We start from the raw sequence: 22,684 nt of genomic DNA, 5'->3' as shown, positions 1-22,684 counted from the left end.
TAAGTTTAAGCTTGCAAACTGTCTCTACAACAGTTGTCGAGATTCTGATGCCGATTTCAGCCTTTATTAACTTTGGGGGGGGGGGGCAATGAAACAAATTGGAGCCAAATCTAAACTAAGTATAAAATTAGGTTATTGTATTACATTAGCTTGGAAGCCCAAAGACATTTCAGGGGCCCATCCCTAGCGTCGGTCTTGTGAGAGTTGAAGTGTTAATCTTCAGGTTACCAATATGCAAGTCGTAGATGATCCAAGGAACGTTAAATACTAAGATTGAACTTTTCAATAATACTCGATGTAATAACGAAACATTTTTGTTTTTGTCATCATCCTTTGAACACTTTCAAAAATTTAATGGTTAAATATGATTAAAAGTTAAAGTTCTTTCATTTATCATTTTGTTATGAGCTAAAAGATCATATTTCTTTGAATATTTTTACCAAGAAAAAAAAAGAAATAATAACTTTTAAGTTGGTGATAATATTGCTTATTAAACATCCACATATCTACGATGTTATAAGCATGACATGTGGATTTTTAACCAAGTTTAGAGCGAAGGTCTTCTTATCAATTTTTAATATCACAGCTGTTCACGTAACGTATAATTCACTTGCAGTTATATTAACTTAAAATTCATTATTTTCTTCAAACAAATAATCCACTACGGGGTCCACAAGTTTGTGAATTTGCTCCACAGTTCCATCTTTAGGGTACTCAAGATGTTGATATTCAGTATTTTCGAGAAGTGATAAATCAATAATTTTTGGGCTTGGCGATGTTCTGGTGGTTAGGGCGCTCGACTCGCAATCTGCGGTCAATCACACTTTTCGTTGGTAAAAGGTAGCCCAATAGTTGGCGGTGGGTAGTGTTAACTAGCTTCTAGTCTATCATTTCTAAATTATGGAGGCTAGTGCAGATAGCCCTCGTGTAGCTTAGCGCGAAATTCAAAACGAAACAAACCAAACCTTTAATGGTTGGAGACGGCTTGAATGGGTAATGAGGAAAAACTTTAATATAAGTTTAACATAACAGCAAATGTACAACGTTTCGACAAGGTTTTGTCATCATCAGGTTTTCTCGTCATCGAATTTGAAACCAAACCTTTGTTTAAAAGAAGAGGTGAACAAAGTATCACTGAAGTTTACCATTTGATATTTGGCAGGAAATGTTGAAAATAATCACTTGAAGTATTAAATTACATAAATTGAAAGATAAATGTGTAACTGTTATGTTCTTGATTAGTTTCTGAGTATTAACTGTACGTGCTAAAAGTGATAATATTAATAGTTCCTCGTTTGATTTCATGTACAGCGCTACCTACAAACTTTCGTAGTGTTGCCCGATATACTTTGCCTTTTTAAATGAGTGACTTATTGAATAAGATAATAAATCATTGGAAATATATTTTTTAAAAGTGCAAAATCTTTTGGCGTTACCAAAATGCACACTTTTTTTTCATTAACTTCTAGCTTAACAAATTATAGATATTTATGACATGGCCACAGGAAAAATTAATAAACATGATTACTTGAGAACTCTATCTGTTGCAATTTTCTGTCACTTAATGATGTCTAACATAAAATAAATCGGAGTACATTTCTAAATCTTTGTAATACTTGGTAGTCTTTTTTTATATTTAGGTCAAAAATATGTATGTTTTGCTGATTTAAACAACTAATATCCACCTAGGCATAGTTTATACTTTTTTTGTCAATTTATATTTGTTTTGTTCGATTTCTAATCCTAAATCACATCTAAGAAGTGGTCAGTTCTGTCACAGCTGCCCTCCCGACCTGATGATCGATAAACAAAATAGTAAATCGACAAAGGCTTTAGGGGTGAAGAGCAGATGGCCGGTGCGTGCTTGTGGTGAGGCACGCGACAGTGAAATGTCACCAACTTCCTTAGTGCCCGAAGGCCATCTCAGTATGTTACCAGCTGGTGTGCGAAGGGTCCCCACATTCTTTTAATTCTTGAAGATCTGAGAAAGAGAGTTTTGATTGTTAGCCACCTAGTGTCTGATACATACAACAGCAACTCCTTAGATAGAAAGCCTCAGAAGTTGGCAGAACATTAGTGTCTTCAGTTGCTTGCTTGTATTTGTTAATGATATGAGACAAGAAGTTTGTGAGAAACGATGAAGGCTTTATTTTGGCTCAGCCAAAGAGTTGGTAAGTCGGCCTTTGATACTTGTTTTATTTCAAGCATAATGGATTTCTAAGTTAACAGAGGTAATCCGATAAAGGTGAAATTGCAGACAGTTTCTCGAATGTTATCGGTTTAAACAGCATGACATAGTTTATAGGTTTAACATCATCGTGTTAGAAAGTTCTTTGTTAGGGGTTGTATATATTACATATCAGAATTAAAATTCCACGTACGGCTATGTGAAAACTTAAAGACGGTCACTGTGGTTTAAAGTGGCGGGAATAGTGTGAGCGAGCTCTATCTACACGTGCTATTAAAGACAGAAGGCTATTTATCATCTTAGGTATCAATAATAACAAATCTTACTTGCTCTACGTCTTTTGGATGGTTGCCAGTATTGAAACCTTCGAAATTTTATATCATCGATAAGTAACTATATATATGTATACAACATTTAAACACAAATACGAACACACACACACAGAAATTGAGCCAAAGTATTTTTAATAAATAGTTATTGAATGTTGCCTTTACAGATAATTTACTTACTGTTCTAGTCGATTTAGAAGCCTATCGCCTCTGTACATTTAAACAACTTCCTCCTGAACTTGTGACTTTGAAGATGACTTTGAGATTTAATCATTAGTTGTGTGAGAGCAAAGACTTATAAACGTAATCCAGAGTTCATTAAGCACGTTCGACTGTAAAATACCCTATATAACATTAAATTGCTAAAAAGCAACCATAATTTCAAACTTATTTTTGTTCTTATTACAATGATCTTTTTTAATATGAAATTATGTATTTCTCACAGTTTTGTTTTATTTTAATGGCCAACATCAATATCGCTTTCTCTCTCTTTTTTTTCTTTTTTTTTGCTCATAAATTTTCCAACGTTCTCAACAGAAAAAGTTAAAAGTCACTAAAGAATGTTGATTCAAGGTATATGGCTAATCTATAAAAGCTGTCATCTTCTGTTTTATGCAGAAATAATCTTTTAAAGAATATACTCAGAAGCTAATGTAAGTTGTGTATTTTTTTTCTAAGCTTCATGTTTGAAATTCAAACAGCAGGGTGGGCCAGTGTTATCTCTAGCTTTTTATATTAACGTAATGTATATTAACGCTCATAATTAAACCTGTGAATTTGTAATAACTGTAGTAGTTTGAAGATTTCAAAACGTTATATGATGTAGCACAATGGTCCCCAATAGGCGACTTGCAGGCCACATCAAGCCCTCGAAAACCTGGTTCATGTGATCAGATTTTGCAAAACTTTACTTAAGGAATAATTTATTCCCTAACGAGATCAAGTTCGGGCCTTGGCTTTACGGTGATCATATAAGGTAGTCTAGTGTGGAAAATAAATGATAAAGCGTATGTGTCAATAATACCGTAAAATCTAATTTGTAAATGAGTGAAATATAGTTTATAATAACTACAAGTCACTTGTTTAATATGGTTTAAACCATAACAGCCGTTGTTCATAAAAACTGATATATATATATAACCACTGCTATGTTTGTCATCTCCCATCCGCCAGTTCTTGTGAATGATAGTTTAAAAAAAATAATCGGAGAAATTTTCTTACTAAGGCGAAAAATACATATAATGGGGAATAATTCAATCACTAGTAGATATATTGCAAGTACGTGTATACAGAAACGTCGCTAAGTGCTTTAAAGATTCAGGGCTCGGGCCCTTAGACGCAGGAATTTTCGGCGTTTCAGTATGATATCGATCATGGTTTTCTATTCTGATTTTTCGAGACACCAGCTGTGGATTCGGGGCACTGTCAAGTAGAATCGGGGCACGCCGCTGCGTGTATATGACCTCTTTGACAAAATAAATGTGACGTTTGGTCACATTCATTTCAACACGTCCAACTAAATAATTTTGAATTTAAAGAATGTTAAATTCATTTGAGGTACATGTTCAATAGAGTCCAGTGTAGGATATATACAAATAAAAACTGTTTGTTTAATTTTATTTGGTGAAAAAAAATTATGAAGAAACACTGACGCTGAAAACCATTGAACAAAATCGAAACCTCTGTATATGATTGGAACCACGCATGCGCAGCACCCCAGTACGTTAATCCAGGGGATGCTGCTATGCCCTCAGCACCCCTAGTTCCCGCGCCCTTGAAAAGAAAAAAGTAATAAGTTAAAGATCACGTTACCAACAATAAATCTTTGTGCTTCCACGTTTTGATAAGAATGAATTATCTGTAGATACTAGAGCCTGTTTCTCTTGTACTTGTCTCTTTTTTTTTAGGGTGTGTGTGTACGTGAAAAAGTCGACAGACGTGCATAGGGGGGATTTTTTGAAAGGATATTTCTGTAGCCCCTTTCTCTGAGTTACGTGATACCCCTTTATGATATAATCATGATAATAATATCCTTACGAATAAAATAACTTTAACCTAAGGTTTTCAATATAATCAGGAACTTTAACTTTTTTTAATAAATATTTTTTTGAGTATTGGCTTTTGGAATCATATACTAAAGGGAAGGCACCTAGTCAGCAGCTCCCAACGCTAACACTTAGGCTTCACTAATCGAATGATTTGATTTGACTGCCACTCTAATAACGCATCTACGACCCCAAGGTGCGGCAATTGAACGAAACCATGGACTTTAATGTGGATTTTCAGTGACTGAAGACCTAGAATGGTTTGACAGGTCAACCTGCAGCTGTTATAGCGAACAAACTGTCCATTTTCTCAAGTGGTAACTTCATGTTGTAAAACAGAAGCGAGCTGTTTTGAAATACTTACAAAGGGTAAAAATAATTTGTATGTTTTCTTTATGTATAGTTTTTACACACTCAGTTAGCAACTTGTCTTTCTTAACAAATATACAAAACGTCACTGGTGTGTTCAGACAATTAAACAACATTTAAACAGTACTGATTTAACACATTGCAGGCAACAGTCTGAGAGTAAAAACAAAATGACGACTAAGAAATAAAGTTGTAATTAGGTAATAATCTGGAATATAATATAGATATCGTACAAAAGTTCTACACCGCATGAGTGAGTGCAACATAAAACTGAAAAAAGAAACGAAAAGTCTTAATTACATTCAGAGCAGGCAACAGCATTAGTAGAATTATACAAAGTGAAGAAGACATAAATTAATGCATTAAATCGTTGTATTTTAACCACTTCACCAGCTGGGATGTCTTGAAAACTATTTTCAAATACTGTTGGCTTTACCTTCGATTGAACGAACCTATCGGGCCTTTGTTTTCGTTTCTGTATTTGCTTACGTATCCATGAGTATGTGACCGAAATACTTTGACCAGCGCTGGGTGTATTTTGATGTCAGTTGGCACGAGTACTAAAATATTTACTACATTTGATATGATTCCGATATAGTAGTTATTATTATTATTATTTAATTGTTAGTTTCTTTTATGCACAAAAACGTGAGTTTCAATGAAAAAAAGATGTACAGGTCTCCTACTCAATGCTTTGATTCACGTTTTTTATCAAGAAAATAAATTAACAAATAAGTAAATAACCAATTAGTCCGCTGAATAACAATGGGTAATTAATTGTGACGATATATTACGTTATACAAACACTTAAATAATTTTAGGTTATTAGCGGTGAGTAAAGGACTATGTATCTATACTAAGTTGTTATTATTTTGTTATATTAAGGACTTAATGGGTTTCTTTGACATTAGAAATTATACCGTTGGAATCAACGTTTAATTCTATCTCATTTCTTAGAGTAATATTTATGCATGAGCAAAGTCTGCCTCGTAAACAAATCCATTCAAATTAAAGTGGTATCTATGAACGGAGTTGTGTCAGGTTTCGCAAAGGACTGACCTAATCGCAAAGAGCGTTGCCTGTTACATTTTGTTTGGAGAAAACATTTCTCGTCGAATAAAAATTTGACTTCTTTTTTTTTTTAAACGGTTTTTCTATACCTCTAATAATATTGTTCTACAGAAAGTTTTGCATATTATAGACACAGAAACAGGCACACACTTAAATAACTGTGTGTGTGTGTGTATATATACACATACATACTAGTGTGTGTGTTTTGTTTTCCATCGCGACGAAGCGGGATAAACACTATTAAAAACACCGATCAAAGGAAAATGTTTAATTAGCTTAGTGTATTATTCTTCTCGGGGTTTAACCTTGGTACAAGCTAATAAGTCTCCAAAACTTTAACGCCAGTAGAAGGTGACTTCTTTTGTTGCTTTTACCGTTATCCCTTTATAGGTGTTTTTGTGAGACTTATATTCTGATATTCTATTCTGAATTAAAGTACAATATCTGAATGAAGTTCATGTGGTATATTTATACTCTAGGTTAAGAGACTTCCTGTTTGGGAATCTTATACTTTGTTTATGTGATACAAGCTGAATGCAGTAGTGGGAACACAAGCTTCCCCCCAGTTGGTATAGTATTACAGAAACAATGTTTACTATTGTGTCCCTGTTTAATGAAAACGTAAACTAAGTGCTTATGCCTGGCAAAAAACATATTTGGGAGAATAGATTACAGTGTAAACATAATAAAAACTTAAGTGCTTCTATTTTTGAAGCTTAATATATGAAATTACGTTCAATTAACATAGATTCAAAGAATTGTGTTTAATGCAATCTCCTTTAAAAATGGAAGTTTTAAGAACGAACTTTCCACAGTGGTTCTCGAATGTCCAGCTCGTTTTATGTGTGTGTGTGTGTGTGTGTGTGTATGTACATATTTTTAGAGCGATACTTTTTATAGTAAACGTGCTTTCAATTATGCCTTAATAGTTTGATATTAATAGAAAATTAGTGTGTATAAAATGTTCATGAAATTATACATTTCAGCTAGTTCATAAATTCTGGAATAATAAAATTAACCTTAGAAGTAAAATATCTTGAAGAATAAGTCTCACCAGTGGATGCATCTTTCCAACAAATGGGCCTCGAAAGAGAACTGATTACACCACATAAATGTACTTAGATAATTTTATTTTTCGCTACCCTGCAGGAACGACAGTAGACATCAGTTCTTCATTGCTAAACATGTACGACTGCCTGGTGGGAAAGAGTAATGACTGGGACGGTGGAGATGAGAACGAGGAAGATGGTTCCAAAGATGTCAACACAGATGCCTGCCAGCCGCCTAGATTTGATCATCACAACCCATGCAGTAGTCCTAGAACTCGGTTTCCTTTTCAGAAGAGTCTGTCTGTGAATGACACTTGTACTAAACGTCCTCTCAGCACAAGCTCGGTGTCTTCCTCTTCATCTTCTTCGTCTTCGTCGCTTCCTAGAAGTGGCATCGATGTTAAAAGGTCATACTTGGCCAGCATTGAAAGTTTAGCTGATATTTCTCCAGATAAAGACAATAATTGTTCTCATGATCAGAGCTCTCACTACAATCAAAATAACGGACAAATGGCAGCAAACCCCGAAAGTTGTGGACAGCAGGCAGTAGACTTGAAAAGTAGTGGACAAGGGTCAGCAGATCTAGTAAGTAGTGGACAAGAAGACGTGACACGTAGAGCCAGTCATGGAATAATGGTTTCATGTCGTCAACAGACTTCTGATCTCAACCTTTGTCCAACTGACCGTGTCATCATGGAAATTGTGGATACTGAGAGGACATATGTAAATGATTTACAAGAAATAATTGAGGTAAGCAACAATATATAGTAAATGTTTTAAAATATATTTTGTATGTTTCTCAGTTTTTAGCATTGTTTGAGAAAGAAACTAAAACCTTACACTTTGATACAAAGTCTAACCGATACAATAGTAATGTATCCTTTCAACTATAGGTGGACTTTTTCCTTCAAATTAAATAAATATTTACATAAAACTAGCCACACAAGCATTTTATTTCATTACATAGTGGAATTATTATGGTTCACAAATAAATCAATTTTGAATTAAAATGACTACTAACAGGATTTTTTTCTCTAACTGACTATACTTTTAACACTATTTTTGTCGAAGAAGGCACACTCCAGCCTAAAGAATCCTAAGCCAAACATTAATTTTTAGTCAAAAACAAGTTTTGGATTTGAAGGGGAATTGAATACACGTGTGATGTCTGACAACAAATTACTACTGCGACTGCTCTTTATGTTTTTATAGGCATGCAAATATATTTTTAGTTCACGCTTCTTCACCTATCATTATTTATTTGTTAATTTTAGCGCATAGCTACACAATGGGCTATCTACGCTCTGTCCATTGCGGAGAATCGAACCCAGAATTTTAGCGTTATAAGTGCGTAAACTTATCGCTTACCTACCACGAGACTCTCTCATCATATAAATATATATAAATAATCCAAAAAAGGATCCTGATAGGAACCATTATCAGGGCACATGTTTTGGTAACGTTTGGCTCAGTGCCCAATAGAAATGTTAATACTTAATGTTGTTTTATACTTAAGCATAAAGCTGCACAAAGGGTATCGAAACCCGGTTTCTAGCGTTGTAAGTCCGAAGACATACAGCTGTGCCATTGGGGGGGGGGGAGTAAAACTTTATACATACATATATATCTATATATGTATTTGTTTGTGTTGTCACATGCCAGGGGTATGCCAGTGACAATGGTTGATGTTATACAGATGTATGTTATATATACACATATATAAAAACTAATCTCATGTAATCGGCTTCACATCACGTCAAAGCTAACTTTCACATTAACAACACGCTTTTGTGCCCGCAGCTTAATTTAGTTTTTTTTATATTTCTTTGAGAAATGTGAAACCCTATTTTTCCTGACGTCATCCAGACTCCGTCATATGGTCTACATTTACTTAGAATATGGTGGCAACACACTATTGTCAGTGCCACAGAGGATCTAAGTAAGAGGTTATTATATCCTTAATTACTCACCGGCTTCCGCTGTCTCTGTACAAGAGAAATCATTCTCCATGTCGTCATTCTAATTTGATAGTGTTGTCGGACCTACCGTGATCTTTCAGACATTATAAAAACTCGTAAACGTATAACCGGATCATTTGTTTCCTTATTTCACCACGATTTTATGTTTTTCTTTATTATGCATGACTTATCAGCGTTACTCGTCATCAGTCGTGGTTTGGGGTTATGAGCATCGTTGGAATCGCCATCATTCACTGTGGAGAAAATATGTCAAAAAATTGATCGATCCATTCCGATAAATTCTGAGAGAAACATAAAATATTATCTTCCGACGAACTTATTAATTTTATTATTAAATGACCTTGAAAAGTAATAAATGTAGGTGGTAAAAAGACAGAGGGTTTCTGATTTCGGAGACTTGAACATTATTATCTCAGGTTATAAAATATTGTGTTCATTACATGCTCGTATAGTTCTGTGTATTGTAGACTATAAACACTTAGTTGCAGTGTTTGATAACTTCGTTGAGTATTTTTTTTCATTTATTTAATTTACTTTTCCTGGAGGGGGAGGGGGCTGAGAATAGAAACTACTTGAGAAGGAAACATCTGACAACGTGCATTGAACCCGACTTCAAAATCTGTGTATACGTTTGTGGTTCCAACATTTCACACTTGTACCACAAAAATAATCATTGGAACGTATACACATGATGATTGCTATGCCATGCAAGTCCAGTTGTATAGACACAGCATTAAAGACTATGGTAGATTGTTCTTGTCTTTGTAATGCAAGCTTGTTAAATTTAAGCAAGTTTAAATCTTAAACAAATATACAAAATGTTGGCAAAACTCCGTTTAATGCTGTAATCACTCTAAAGAGTATCCAAAGTAACGCTTTAAATCGCATATCTTCAGTCATCTGTTTATAAACTACATTTCTAAAACACTTTTTAGAAGTTCAATTTGTCATTTGTTACATCACATCCGTAAAAACTTCATTAATAACAAAAATATCGTAATTTCAGCAGTATAGTTCCTATTACTAAAAGGAATAAGGGTAAACTTTAAGTTTTTATGTATGAAACACTTAGTGATTAGTATGCTCAGACTAAATCCGAAGATTCGTGCTTCGCAACGCATTGCATCATAAGAGTGACGGTAATCTCACTATTCAAACAGACGCGAGTAGCCCAACAATTAGCTATGGGTGCTGTTGACTAGTTACCTTTCATCTAGTTTACCAGTTTAAATTGAAGAACGGCTATGCGCAGCTTACCCTTTTAGCTTTCTTCGAACATTCCAAACAACATTTATTTTTCAGTTGACGATTACCATTAGGTTTCGCATGTTAAATGTTGCTCTACTTATTCACGTTCGATTATATCGTTGAAAAACATGTTCTTTTAAAATTTGTTTAGACGTAATGAAATCAAATTAATCAGCCACACTCGTTACTTGTTCTCAGCTCATGCAGTTCCTCCTTTATTTAGCTTTTTGTACTTGCTTTTTTATATACGTTTACACATGAAAATGAAATATCAGAATTAAACGAGTGAAGTGTTTCTCTTTAAATGTATAACGATTTATTAATCACTTCAGTTCTAAACCAAACACTTAGACAAATAGACATATGAATCCGAAACACAGGTGTTCAATTTCTAACTGCTACAAATGCCAGTTTTGAATAACAAATACAACTAGTATGAATTCTGTGGCGACATATTCGCTGTTACAAACGGCCAACGTTAATATAGTTCATTCTTATTTGTGGATATTCATTGCTATAGCATTAGTTGTAAGAACCGGTATAATAATTTATGACAACATTTCAGATATCCAATTACAGTTACAATATATCCAGATCTTTACTGTGTAAATTGACAGATTTTTATGTCACATCCATTTCCGAAAACGTAATTCTGGAAAGGAAGCGGTCAAAACCACAGCGGCTAACTTATGCCAGTAGAGGCAGAGACGAAAAAATGAGCTTTACTCGTATATAATATTTTTAGCGTGTGTGTATATTAGTATTAAAAAAATGAAATTATAGTTTAAACAAATAAGTTTGCCATTGCTAGGTGTATATAATATTTGATTTACAAAAATTTTCTATGTGTATATCTGTGGATGAAAAACTTAATAAGATCCAACGTAACTTCCGCCCTTCAAATATCTAGCACAACTAAATGGCGCCAACTTTACAATATATGGCGTTAACCTGGGTGCCGGTGACTGATGTGAGGCATGCTACTGTTACTTCATTCATTGGCCCAATGACTGTTTCCTGTCGGGGCGTCAAGTTGATGTCTGGAGTGCATCACGTTTTTGCCAGGACTTTTTCGTTTATGTTTATTGTACGTAAATCTACTATACTTGATAAGCTAACAGAAAAAATAAATACAATAATTAATTTTTCCTGGCAGTTTTTTTTTATGTGTCTGAAGAACATGACAGCGCACACTAGAGCTTTATTCTTTTTTCATGGTTTCCTGAAAGCATCACACTGCAATTTAGAAATCGGATTTTGTTTTGTTCAAGTTGCGCCCTTTCCAATTACAAATTTAGATTTCGACAAAGTTTTATTTTGTCAACTTTGGTATAAGAAAATAGCAAATTCTATTACAATTTATGTATTGAAGGAAAAAAAATGAAGCAATGAAATTTAGATAATGTCACGTAACAAGAGTATATACGTTTGTTACTTGGATAATTAACCTCTCCCTACAAGTAATTTATCTGAAAATACTGAAATATAATTGAATGATATGAAAGCATAGGGTTTTAATTTCTGCCCAATTTAAAGGGATAGCATTTTAGTAACTCAGATTACTCCACGGCTTGGGTCATGATGAGTCTAAAGATCAGAATGTTAAAGATTAGAATGTATATCAAAGACCTCTTTGAAATTTTGGGAGAATATAATAATAAAAAATACATTTTGCGTTATTATGTTTTTTATTTATACATAAAAAAAAAACATCCTGGAAAGTGCATGCCACTCTTGATATGCCGTCAGTGCTTTGGGCAACACTTTTTTTTTGTCAATTGCAGTGGCTTCATATGTTTATAACTGTTCTTATATGCGCTGTCCAAACCTTATCTAAAGATTTTAAGTTCTTACAGATAAAAGGAACATTAACATTCGTCTTAGAGCTAGTTTAATTATAAAAAATAAATATATAACTTTTTTGAGACCCATCGACTTATAAATAGCATAACATTTTTTTAGGTACTTGCCTAAAGAAATTTTAACACAACATAATGGTTTGGAACAACATGGGACCTATTGGTACATCTCTCGCTGTTCCATGTTCTAAACTAAACTAAAACTATTAATAAATGAATGTAAAAAATCATAAAGCCACTCCTTATCTTATTTTAAGAAGAAGAATTTAAGTTCAGAGTATGTTATATATCTTCTAAGCCTAATTCCATTGTAACACGGTCTTTACTGCCTGATGAATGGTGTCTGCTCGAAACATCACACAAAATAAACAAGGAAGAGTTTTCATTTAGACATATCAATTTATTCATCCAAGTTTTTCTTCTCGTATCTTGTGGAACAACACTCATTCAAGTATCTGTACTCTGCCCTACATGGGTATTGAAATCCAATTTTTAGCATGGTAAACCTGCAGACTTACTGCTGAGCCACTGGTGGGCCTTTACAGATAACTTTAAATGGATTTTTTCATCATAGTCTTTTTTTTCAGGATACTTGTTTTGAAAACAGATTTGCTATTCAGCATGCAAATATGAAAATTATAAAACTGAAATTTCCAGTTTTTATAAAGCTGTTTCTTTTCTGGAATAGTTGGTTGTAATTAATTTACACAGAAACATAACAGTGAAGCAAACACAATTTATTTTTATAGCTAAGTAATAAGTATGGTAAAAATGAACCACAGGTATACTCTACCTGCATGCACATGAGTACTGGCATTTGTGTTGAGAATTTCACTATCTGAACTGAAAAATAAATAACTTGAAAGGAGCAAAGTATCTTAAACATATTAAAGGTTTTTTTTTTTACATTATTCACATTGAGTACTAGATTGAAAAAGCTCACAAAAAACACAGTTGTTTTTGGATTGTTATGTTTTATGTATAATTCATTGTATTTTTTGTTAGTTTAAGTGAATAAATGTTTCAATGAGGTGTGATCATTACAGGGATATTTTCAATACCTATCAACAGAAGATAATAAAATAAGCAAATTCACTTTAAGAGAACTCTCTGGAAATATTGAAGACATATACAAGTTTAATAGGTGAGTCAACTAATTTTGTATCCTGGACACTTTTCTGCCTATCCTAACCTTGTAAATCAGATTTAGAAGTGATATAAAAATTTTATGTTAATTGATAAATAAGATTATACTTCTAATATTTGGTTCAACAAAAAATAATTTATCTATAACAACTGCTAAATTATTAATGTCTGTTAACCTAAATAATGTGGTCCTAAACAACCAAATGGCCAAACTGTGGGTTTTGGATTATCTAAACCTGCCTAAAAATGTTTAACTAATAGAGCATTTCTTTCTACAATTTGAGTGTCTTGGCCAGAATCTTGTGGTTTATGATAATTCTTAACAGTATAAACTCAAAGAACCAATCACAATGCAGAAACATCAAACTTTTTTTCTTGCAAGATTAATAAAAGCAGCTCGATTTACATGTTGACCCTTTATCCATGCTAGAATCTATGGCACACTTTATAAGCTGTTTCAGTGAAATTAAGTTTCAGAGGTGTGGATACAACAAGATGTTTCCAAGTCACGTTTAAAGAGGTCTGTGACAAGAATTTTAAGTAGATTAAGTAGCACAGAAAGTGACCAATAAGTGTTTTTCTTGATATATGCCTAAGGGCAACAGTTGGAGAGCTGTTGTATACCTACCTGTGTTTGGCAGTAATGACATGTCGTTTTTTTTGTTAAATATAAACTAAGTTAAAAAAATACATACAATTTTGATGTTATGTTACAATGTGTATTTTATTGTACACATTTCATTGACATAGCAATATTGATATTAATTTGTATTATAAGTGTACATTCTGACGATGGTCACTTCGAAAATTAAAAGTAATGTTCTAACTTGCAAAAAAGTAAACATTTCACACAAAGTACTTTGTAAATGACTCACAAAAGTGGACATGGAAAATTATTTAACATCATAAAATGAAGTAGTTTGCTTGTTTGTGTTGGTGCTAGCTGACCTCAGCTGTGGGTGTGCATATGAGACAGTCTGCTAAGCGGAAATGAATGAAAAATAAAGAGGTACTATTACAGTGTTGGATGTAAGAGCACTTGACAGTTTATAACTGTGAGAGATAAACAGCAGATCCAGATCAAATGGGGGAGGGTATTGAAAATTTACTGCTTGATAAGAGTTACCTGAATGAATGTGCTGCAGTAAAATCCATTGTTTAAACAAACCTTATTATGTCTTTTTATTTTATTCAAACTATTCTGTATTTAAAACAAAACAATAGTATTCACAGTTTTCATTCTTTTTCATTTTTATTTAAATATTGTGATGTTATCAGCAACTAGTATTTATGTTTGATTTATAATTTCAAGTTATCAGAAAATTTTGATATAAAGTCAATCAATATAAGTTTAATATCTTTTCTTTCTTAATAAATTGTTTTAAACTACAAGTTAAACATTTATCACAAAGTCATGGACACAAGCTTACTGAAGTGATTAAACTATTAAGAATTTATTGAACAACTATTCTCCAGTACTTGATTCTTACTTGTGTAATGGATATTAATTCCCAAAATGCTTACAACTGTAAGGGATCATTCCAAAATAGATCACATTATGCCTCAAATGAACAGTACCTTTCGCAATCTTGCACCCTTGGCTTTAATGGTATATAAGCTGTTGCTCTGCTATTGTGAAGTGATACAATGCTTTTGAATATACATGTCATAATGAACTTTTTATAGAAAATATTCTAAACATAGTTAGTGACTATTAAATAAAGTAAACATTAATTGTTATGTGAAAAGGTTGATTTTGGTGCATTTTCTCATTTTTAATATCTGTTATTGGCAAGAATATCTCATAAACAATAGCCACTATCTCTCTGGGACACAGTATTGTTATTTCAACTGTAGTTTGTTAATCATTATAGCTTTTGCACAGTTAATACTTAAAAAAATTTCCCAAGATTTTATATTTGCCTAATTTCTTCACAAGGCTTACAAATAATAGATGAACAAAATTAAGTTTACACACCTGTACTTTGTAGAAATGCAAAAGATTAGGCATCATTTAATATCTTAAAATATTGAATGATTAAATATGAAAACTAAATTTGAAAAACAACCATCAAAATACTTACAAGAAGGTTAGTGGTCTTCTAGGTTTTTGTTAATCATATTATCTGTCATTTTGTGTAAGACAAAGTTGCTAAAAATCTTGTAAGTTAACAGAGACAATTTATTTTTCACTGAACATTTCATTTCCACTTAAAAATATGATATTATGACTACCTGTGGTATTAAGAGTTTATTATGATTGGCTTTCCAAGTCTACTTTTTTGGAGAACTAAAATCCAACAGTTCATTTTTTAACCTTCTTACTAATTGCTTTTCTCTTATGTATTATTTCTAATGTTTCACAAATGTGTCTTCAAGGTTTGTTAAAACTTCTTTATCAGTTATTTACAACATTGCTTATGAACCTGTTACGAAAACAGTCATAAGGACCTGACTGAAAAAAAAAAAGCCTTTTTTTTGTCTCATTAAATTAAAAGTAATTTGGGTTAGTGAGGTCAAGCAACCACCTGACATAACCAATAATATCTGTTGACCAACTTCTAAATTTTTGGCTAAGCAGTCAATTATCCTACATGCGACACAAATGCTAACAATAATTTTTATCTGCTCTCTTCACCTACGTACCTATATCCACTGTAGCAAGGATTTAGGACACAAGCTAGGAAACTTTCCGAGTTCACAGCCATACAAGTACAGCATTAGAAATACATTAAAACTCATATCTGTATTATTGATATTTTAGATTGCAAATGGAGTTCTCAGTGTTATATAATAAATTGTCCATACCACAAGGCACTGATTTAGTTGCATCAACAAAATATACACAATATATAGAAAGACAAATGAAACCTTTGTTAACTATCTTTTTAGTTTGTATCCAGTTTTCTAATTTAAACAAAAATAGTTTTTAATGAAAAAAATTTAATGTACCTAATTTTTCATTAGATGATTTTCTTTCAAATTAAAATAGAAGACTGCTACATTTTCTTGATTGAATTTCATTTCTAATAATGTTTTAATTGAATTTTTAAAGTTATAATTTTAAGGCTATAAAAACTTCACCAACAAGATTATAAAGTGGATTTTCTTGTTACTAGATAAGAGAGCATTCCTTAAAAACTGGTTATTCAGAAGGGTCATATTTAGTAGTTTGACATAACTAGGTTAAAGCTGAGATAACAGTGTTAGTGAAATTTAGGTTGATTAATGTCTGGTTGCAGCAGAAAATATCATAAAATATTAAATAATAAATCACTTTGTAACTTTTAATTTACAGAGTGAAGCCTATAATTGTATTGAAACCTATACTTATTAAACTTAAGAATTTTACACAACTATCACTTATTTGGTTCACTCCTTTTTGTTATGTAATTTAAGAATTTTTTGTAATAAAGACAAAATCATAAATAAATTATTTCACAAGTAACTTATAATAGAAATGAGGCACTTTCATAAATAAATATAAAGTTGGTTTAGGTAAAAAAATCAAAACTTAAGAAAGAAATAAAAATAAATGTTATACTTTTCTATTTTTTCTCTATTCTCATGAACCACAAAATATCTGCATAAACTACATTTCTTTTTAAACTGAGTTTCTTACCAAATGATGTTATTGTGCTTTTATACTCAAAACATGTTTCACAAAATTAAAAGGTAGTTTTTACTAAGGAAAAGTTTAAAGGTATTTTTGCTAGACATAATTATAATTACAATTTTGGGAATCGGCAATTGGCCAATGAAGTGTCAAATACTTAGTAAAGGTTTTCATGACTTTTATACATTCAACAGTTCTATTGATTAAGCAATTTGAACATTTAAATGGACAATTAACCAGAATTATAAAGTTGTTTTTGCTACTTGGCTTTCTTTTGCATTAGATAAAAACCTGCTTTTCTCCTTACTTTCTACACCCTACCTAATACAAGAAATGTGCACTACTGTTCCCAGTGATTAATAATTGTATTTTCTGTTATGCTTCAGAGGACAAGTTATGGCATATTGGAGATATTAGATTTCAAACAAACATTTCTAGTAAAATTGATATAGTAGCAAGGATAAGTAAAATGAAGAGTATTTTGTATATTAACTTTTATATGTAAGATAACTCATAATTTTAATGAGTAGTAATGAACTTATCAGAAATTACAGTTGTATTAGTTTGGATGGACATTATATTTCTTGTTTTACCAAGCAGAAGTACTGTATCTCTGGGTCTATAAATATTCCCAGATCATGGTTTATTTATTGTAGCCACAATGTATGAACAGTAGTTTATTTAGATGTATATACACAGTAGACTGTTATTACTACTTGTGTTACTAGTTAAGAGAATTGAATAGTGTATGTTTAGATTTATCATTTTCTATGTACTATCGTATTGAACATAAAAACTGCTTCAGATTTGAGATAAATGTTTTCTTATGTATTATGTAGTTTAAATGTTAACCTCATGTTTCTATAAGATTAAATTAGTGTCAAAGTTCAAGCTTAACTTTGTAAAGACTTAACATTCTTTCACACCCTTATGAATAAATGTTGGTAAAAGTTTAAAACAAATGTAGTCATATTTTCATAAGATCTATAAATTACATTGACTCAATTTTGTGTCAAAGCTAAATTTATTCTGGTAAAAATGATGTTCTTGATTTTGTACTTGATATATGCAGTAAGTTATAGAAGTTGTAGTTATACACAGATTATATAGCTAAAAATATGTTTTATGTGCTATAAGGGGTAAATAACTTGTATATATGTATTTTTTATTTAGGAACTTTTTGAAAGTACTAGAGGATTGTGGCTTAGACCCAGCAGAAGTTTCCAGATGTTTTGTCAAAAACAGCACAGGGTTTGCTATCTATACTCAGTACTGCACAAATTATCCAAGGTGTGTATGTATATAACTGCTACTAACAACATGAAAATACATTTATGCTAGGGAACTTTCAAAATCTACTTTAATCAAAGAAGATCATTAATTTCTTAACTGCATACATTCTATGGTTATCAGTAGCTTAAAAGTTGCATTATTGAAACCAAACAGAGCAACTTGAAATTGAAAACATGCATCAGTTAATGATCATGATCAATAATAAAATGTAGAAAAACATTGATTTTCTTTGAGCTTTATATTATGAATGACTTTACTAAAATGTTAGATCTTTTCATATTATAATAATACTTTATTTAAACATACATAACAAAAAATGTAACATATATGAATATTTATAATTTTTATCTTATTAATAATTATATATTCATTTATGGAAAATATTCCTTGTAACTGTACCCAATAAAGTTTGGCTACATTTTAGCAATTAATTTCCAGGTGCAATAATTGTTCAATACATTATTTTAAATATATTGAAGCAGTTCTGAATATAAGAATCATTTAACATATTCTTAACATTGAGTTTCAGTTTCAAACCTCTTGCATAAGTGAAGCTTAAAATGTTTAATGTATAAAAAGTGCTTGATGTTAATAATTTCTGTGTGAGTTAAGTTTTCCTACTCTTAATTTATGTTTTTAAGTTCTATTTAGATACGTGAATTATATTTACCAGGTGAAAAATATAATACCATTTTAAGCTGAGGTAAAATTTAATAACCAAAACCATCATAAAAAAACAACAATTGAGATTTTCTTATGTCATGTTACAATACAAAATGTTGTAACTCATTTTATTAGGTTATGTTTTATTGGTCAACAACAACTGTTCTTGCAGTTATAGAGAATTACTGTACCATTTTTTAGAAGTGCTCAAAGGACAATATTTTTATCATTGATTATCTTTTCTATTATACTTAGTCTTCAGATCAACATACAGACCAGTACTTCAAATTATTTATCACAAACCTCTTTGTTTAATCAATCACTGTATCCATAGGTGCCCACAAGAAGGGGCAAGAGGGGGCATTTGCCTCCCTTACATTTCACAAAAAATTGCACCTTTTATGATGTAACTACTTAACATTGTAGTTACACTAAGTATTTTTAGTAATTTTTAATAAAACTGTGAACTTGCATTTAACCACACATAACACATTCTTTTAGTCTGTTGACTTGCGTCGTAAAAACTGATCCCCTACATATATATATTCTCCCCCCCCCCCATAAAAAAATTTATGAGCACCCATGACTGTGCCATTTTTTAGAAGTATCCAAAGGACAGTATTTTTGTCACTAATTATCTTTTCAACTATACTTAGTCATCAGGTTAGCATACAAACCCTTATTTGAAATTATTTATTTCGAACCTCTTTGTTTAATCAACATATAGAAAACATTACATTTTTATTTCATATTTACAATTTCCTTAAAAATATATTACTGAATATTAATATTAAGAAGTGAAGAGGATCTGCAATAAGAACTAATGAGAATTTGTTTTTATGTACTTATTGAAATGTTTTTTATACAGGTCAGTAGAAGTGTTAACAAAACTGATGCAAAACTCTGAAACAGCTGAAATTTTTCGGGTAAGTATATAATTTTATAGAACCTAAAGTTGTATAGCCAGGTACATAACTTTGGGTGGGTCTGGAGCTACAGTGGATGAGCAAAAAGTATACAAACACTTGGCGATCAATTAAAAGGACCTCAAAAAAGTGCTCAAAAACAAACTTCTGACATAGCTTTTAAAACAGATTGATTTATTACAGCTTAGAGCACTTTTTATACTACAGAACTGGTGCAAAAAAGTTTGAGTATAAATGTATGGGTGGTGGGTGAACCATTTACACCTTTCCCAGTTGGTATTGTTTCATAAAACACATTTATGAAAAAAAAAAAGACCATAGTTGTTGCTTATCACATGACATCATTAGGAATTGCAATTAAAAGCGTATGTTAGGTGTCAAAGCTCATTTATTCACTTATTCACTCACTGATAGATGGATTTTTTCGGTTAACCAATGTTAACACTTGAGCCAAAATTAATGTTCAACATTACATGATGCATATCATGCTGCTGTTTATCATGTGTTATCTCAACCGCATTCTGTTGTTGAAGTGGATAGGGGGCATATTGAACATTTTTTATGAGTTTCATTACAATACTCTATTCGTAAGATGACATAAAATTGTTAATGTGGTTCTTTTGTTTATAATGAAAGAAATAGCTTCAAAACTATCATCATAATAATTACATTTGTTGTTAATAGGCAATTAAAATCAGCATCATAAAACAATAATGAACTTAATATAAGATAAGCCTTAAAATGATTTTATATTCTTTTGGAATTCCCAGTTATAACCTTAAAGTCATAATGGAAATAGTCTGTGGTTATAGCTCCCAAAAGTGTTGGAGATATCCCATCTATCAGACAAAATTCAAATGCTGATGAAAAACTAGTTAGCAATCATGGAAAATCAATTGAGTGCTTACACTCAAAACATTTCAACTCCTACTGCCTTTCACTGTCTGCAGCCAGTTGTGGGGAGGCAATTACCTTTAAAAATTCTACTAATACCAAAAGTAGAAATAAAATAAAACCACTCTAAAATATTTCTACTAAAAGTTCCTCCCAACCTCTTCCCTGAAAAGTTCTAATAGTTCTTAAAGAAGAAAAAATAATAATAAATTCAACGTAATAATTCTACTATAAGTTACTCCCAACCTTTACCCTTTTCTAAAAAGATGCTATAATAATGTTTTAAATAAAATTTAAAATGATCTTAACATGAACTACATACCCTACCTCATACTCTCTATGTAGTTCATATTCCTCCATTTTTCTCTATTTAGTTATTTAAAGGATAGTTAACTACCTCTTGTGACAAAAAAAGTATTTTTTAAATCTTTTCCTATTTATTATAAAACCATGTGAAAAATTTTCTCAATTGCTGATGTTTATAACCATTATTTTCTAGTTTAGTTATGCATAATATAATAATATTATCCATAAAAGCATTGCTATTGTACAAATCTTTTTAGTTGTGATATAATGATACCTTTTAGCATCACACATGGAACAATATTAATGGGGGTGGGTAGACCAAGAATGGGAAAATTAAATGCTCTTCTCTTATCCCAAATAGTCATTTGGACTTTGCCATTTACTAAGTTAATATCCAAATCTGAATAATTGGTATGAACATGATTATTAATACTTTTTTCATAACAAGTTCTTTTGGATATATTAGGGTTGGTGTAAAGTTCTGGTTATTAATAGCAGTTATATTGTCTATGTAATGAAAAGTATATATATAACTTAGGATTTGAAACCTGTTTCATAAATGAGTTTTCATAAAAAAGCAACTACAAATTTGCCATATTTAAAGAGAAGTTTGCTCCCATTGGAATACCCACTGTTTGTTTATATACTTGTTCATTAAAAGTAATATAACTATTATAAACACAGAAATGGAGAATATTTTTACATTGGACTTTAGTAAATTTAAATTTTGGAATATCTATTTCTGTATTAATAAAATTATCGAACAGATCATTAAATACTTTGATTAAATCTTTCAGATTTATTTCAGTATATAAAGTCATAAGTGGAAACAGAACTGTCCATATCTGAAGTAGTTAACTTATTTATACATTCCAAAACTGGAATGTTGATCTTAATAATCCAAAAACAGTTATCTGTATTATTTAAACATTGTGTTTTAATTTTTTCAAACATAACATCCAGAATATTATTAAGAGCAAAAGATACAGATTTAGTAACTGTATTTAAAGAATTAGTTACAAATCTGAACTTGATAGGAATTTAATGCAGTTTTGGAATTGCATATAAAAATGGCAAGTGGGAAGAAGAATCTGTATGTATATTCCACTTGTTTATGGCTTTCTTTTTAATAGTAATAATATTATTTTTCTTTAGAGTACTTTTGCTAAATGTACTTTTATTGTTAATTTATTTAACACTTTCACAGCATACGTGATTTCTCTAATTATGCAATAGGAACATAAAGTCTTGTTGTGAGGTCTGTCTTAGTTGCTAATTTTATGGCTTTATGTTATGTTTTATGACAGAATTACTCCATTGACAGCTTTCTCTTGAGTGCACCATTGATGGTGCACACTATGATTTAAATATTAATAAACCAATAATCATGATATTTAGTTTTTTCTTTTCTTAGAGTAATTTTGACGTTTTATAGAAGAATTATGAATATTTCACAATTTAACAATTGTAAAAAAGGGACATCAGATAAAATAATCCCTACTGTGGATGATAATAGTTAAAGGATTGTGATGGGAAGCCTACAATGTGCTTGGAGTGTTTCAATGACAAACATAAATGAAACTTAGAATGAACTAAAATTTTCATTGTCTATCTTTTTTTTTCCAATCTTCCTAAAAGACTTTCTAAAAAAACAATGTCTAATTAGTTTTGCTCCCCTTAGTCACAATGAAGATTTTCTTTCA

General features: G+C 31.3%; 1 protein-coding gene across 1 annotated transcript in view; it reads left to right on the top strand.

The window, feature by feature from the left end:
- The window catches only part of LOC106470209 (pleckstrin homology domain-containing family G member 1-like), a 61,604-nt gene that overhangs the window by 17,886 nt on the left and 21,034 nt on the right, over window positions 1-22,684 (top strand). Inside the window, exons 2-5 of the mRNA XM_022398812.1 lie at window positions 7,152-7,801; window positions 13,184-13,281; window positions 18,073-18,189; window positions 19,724-19,781. Coding sequence (XP_022254520.1) covers window positions 7,152-7,801; window positions 13,184-13,281; window positions 18,073-18,189; window positions 19,724-19,781 — 923 coding nt within the window. The remainder of the gene's footprint in view (window positions 1-7,151; window positions 7,802-13,183; window positions 13,282-18,072; window positions 18,190-19,723; window positions 19,782-22,684) is intronic.

Source organism: Limulus polyphemus, unplaced genomic scaffold (assembly GCF_000517525.1).
Source record: "Limulus polyphemus unplaced genomic scaffold, Limulus_polyphemus-2.1.2 Scaffold3878, whole genome shotgun sequence".
Classification (NCBI taxonomy): domain Eukaryota; kingdom Metazoa; phylum Arthropoda; class Merostomata; order Xiphosura; family Limulidae; genus Limulus; species Limulus polyphemus.
This window is presented reverse-complemented; position numbering and strand designations above follow the sequence as displayed.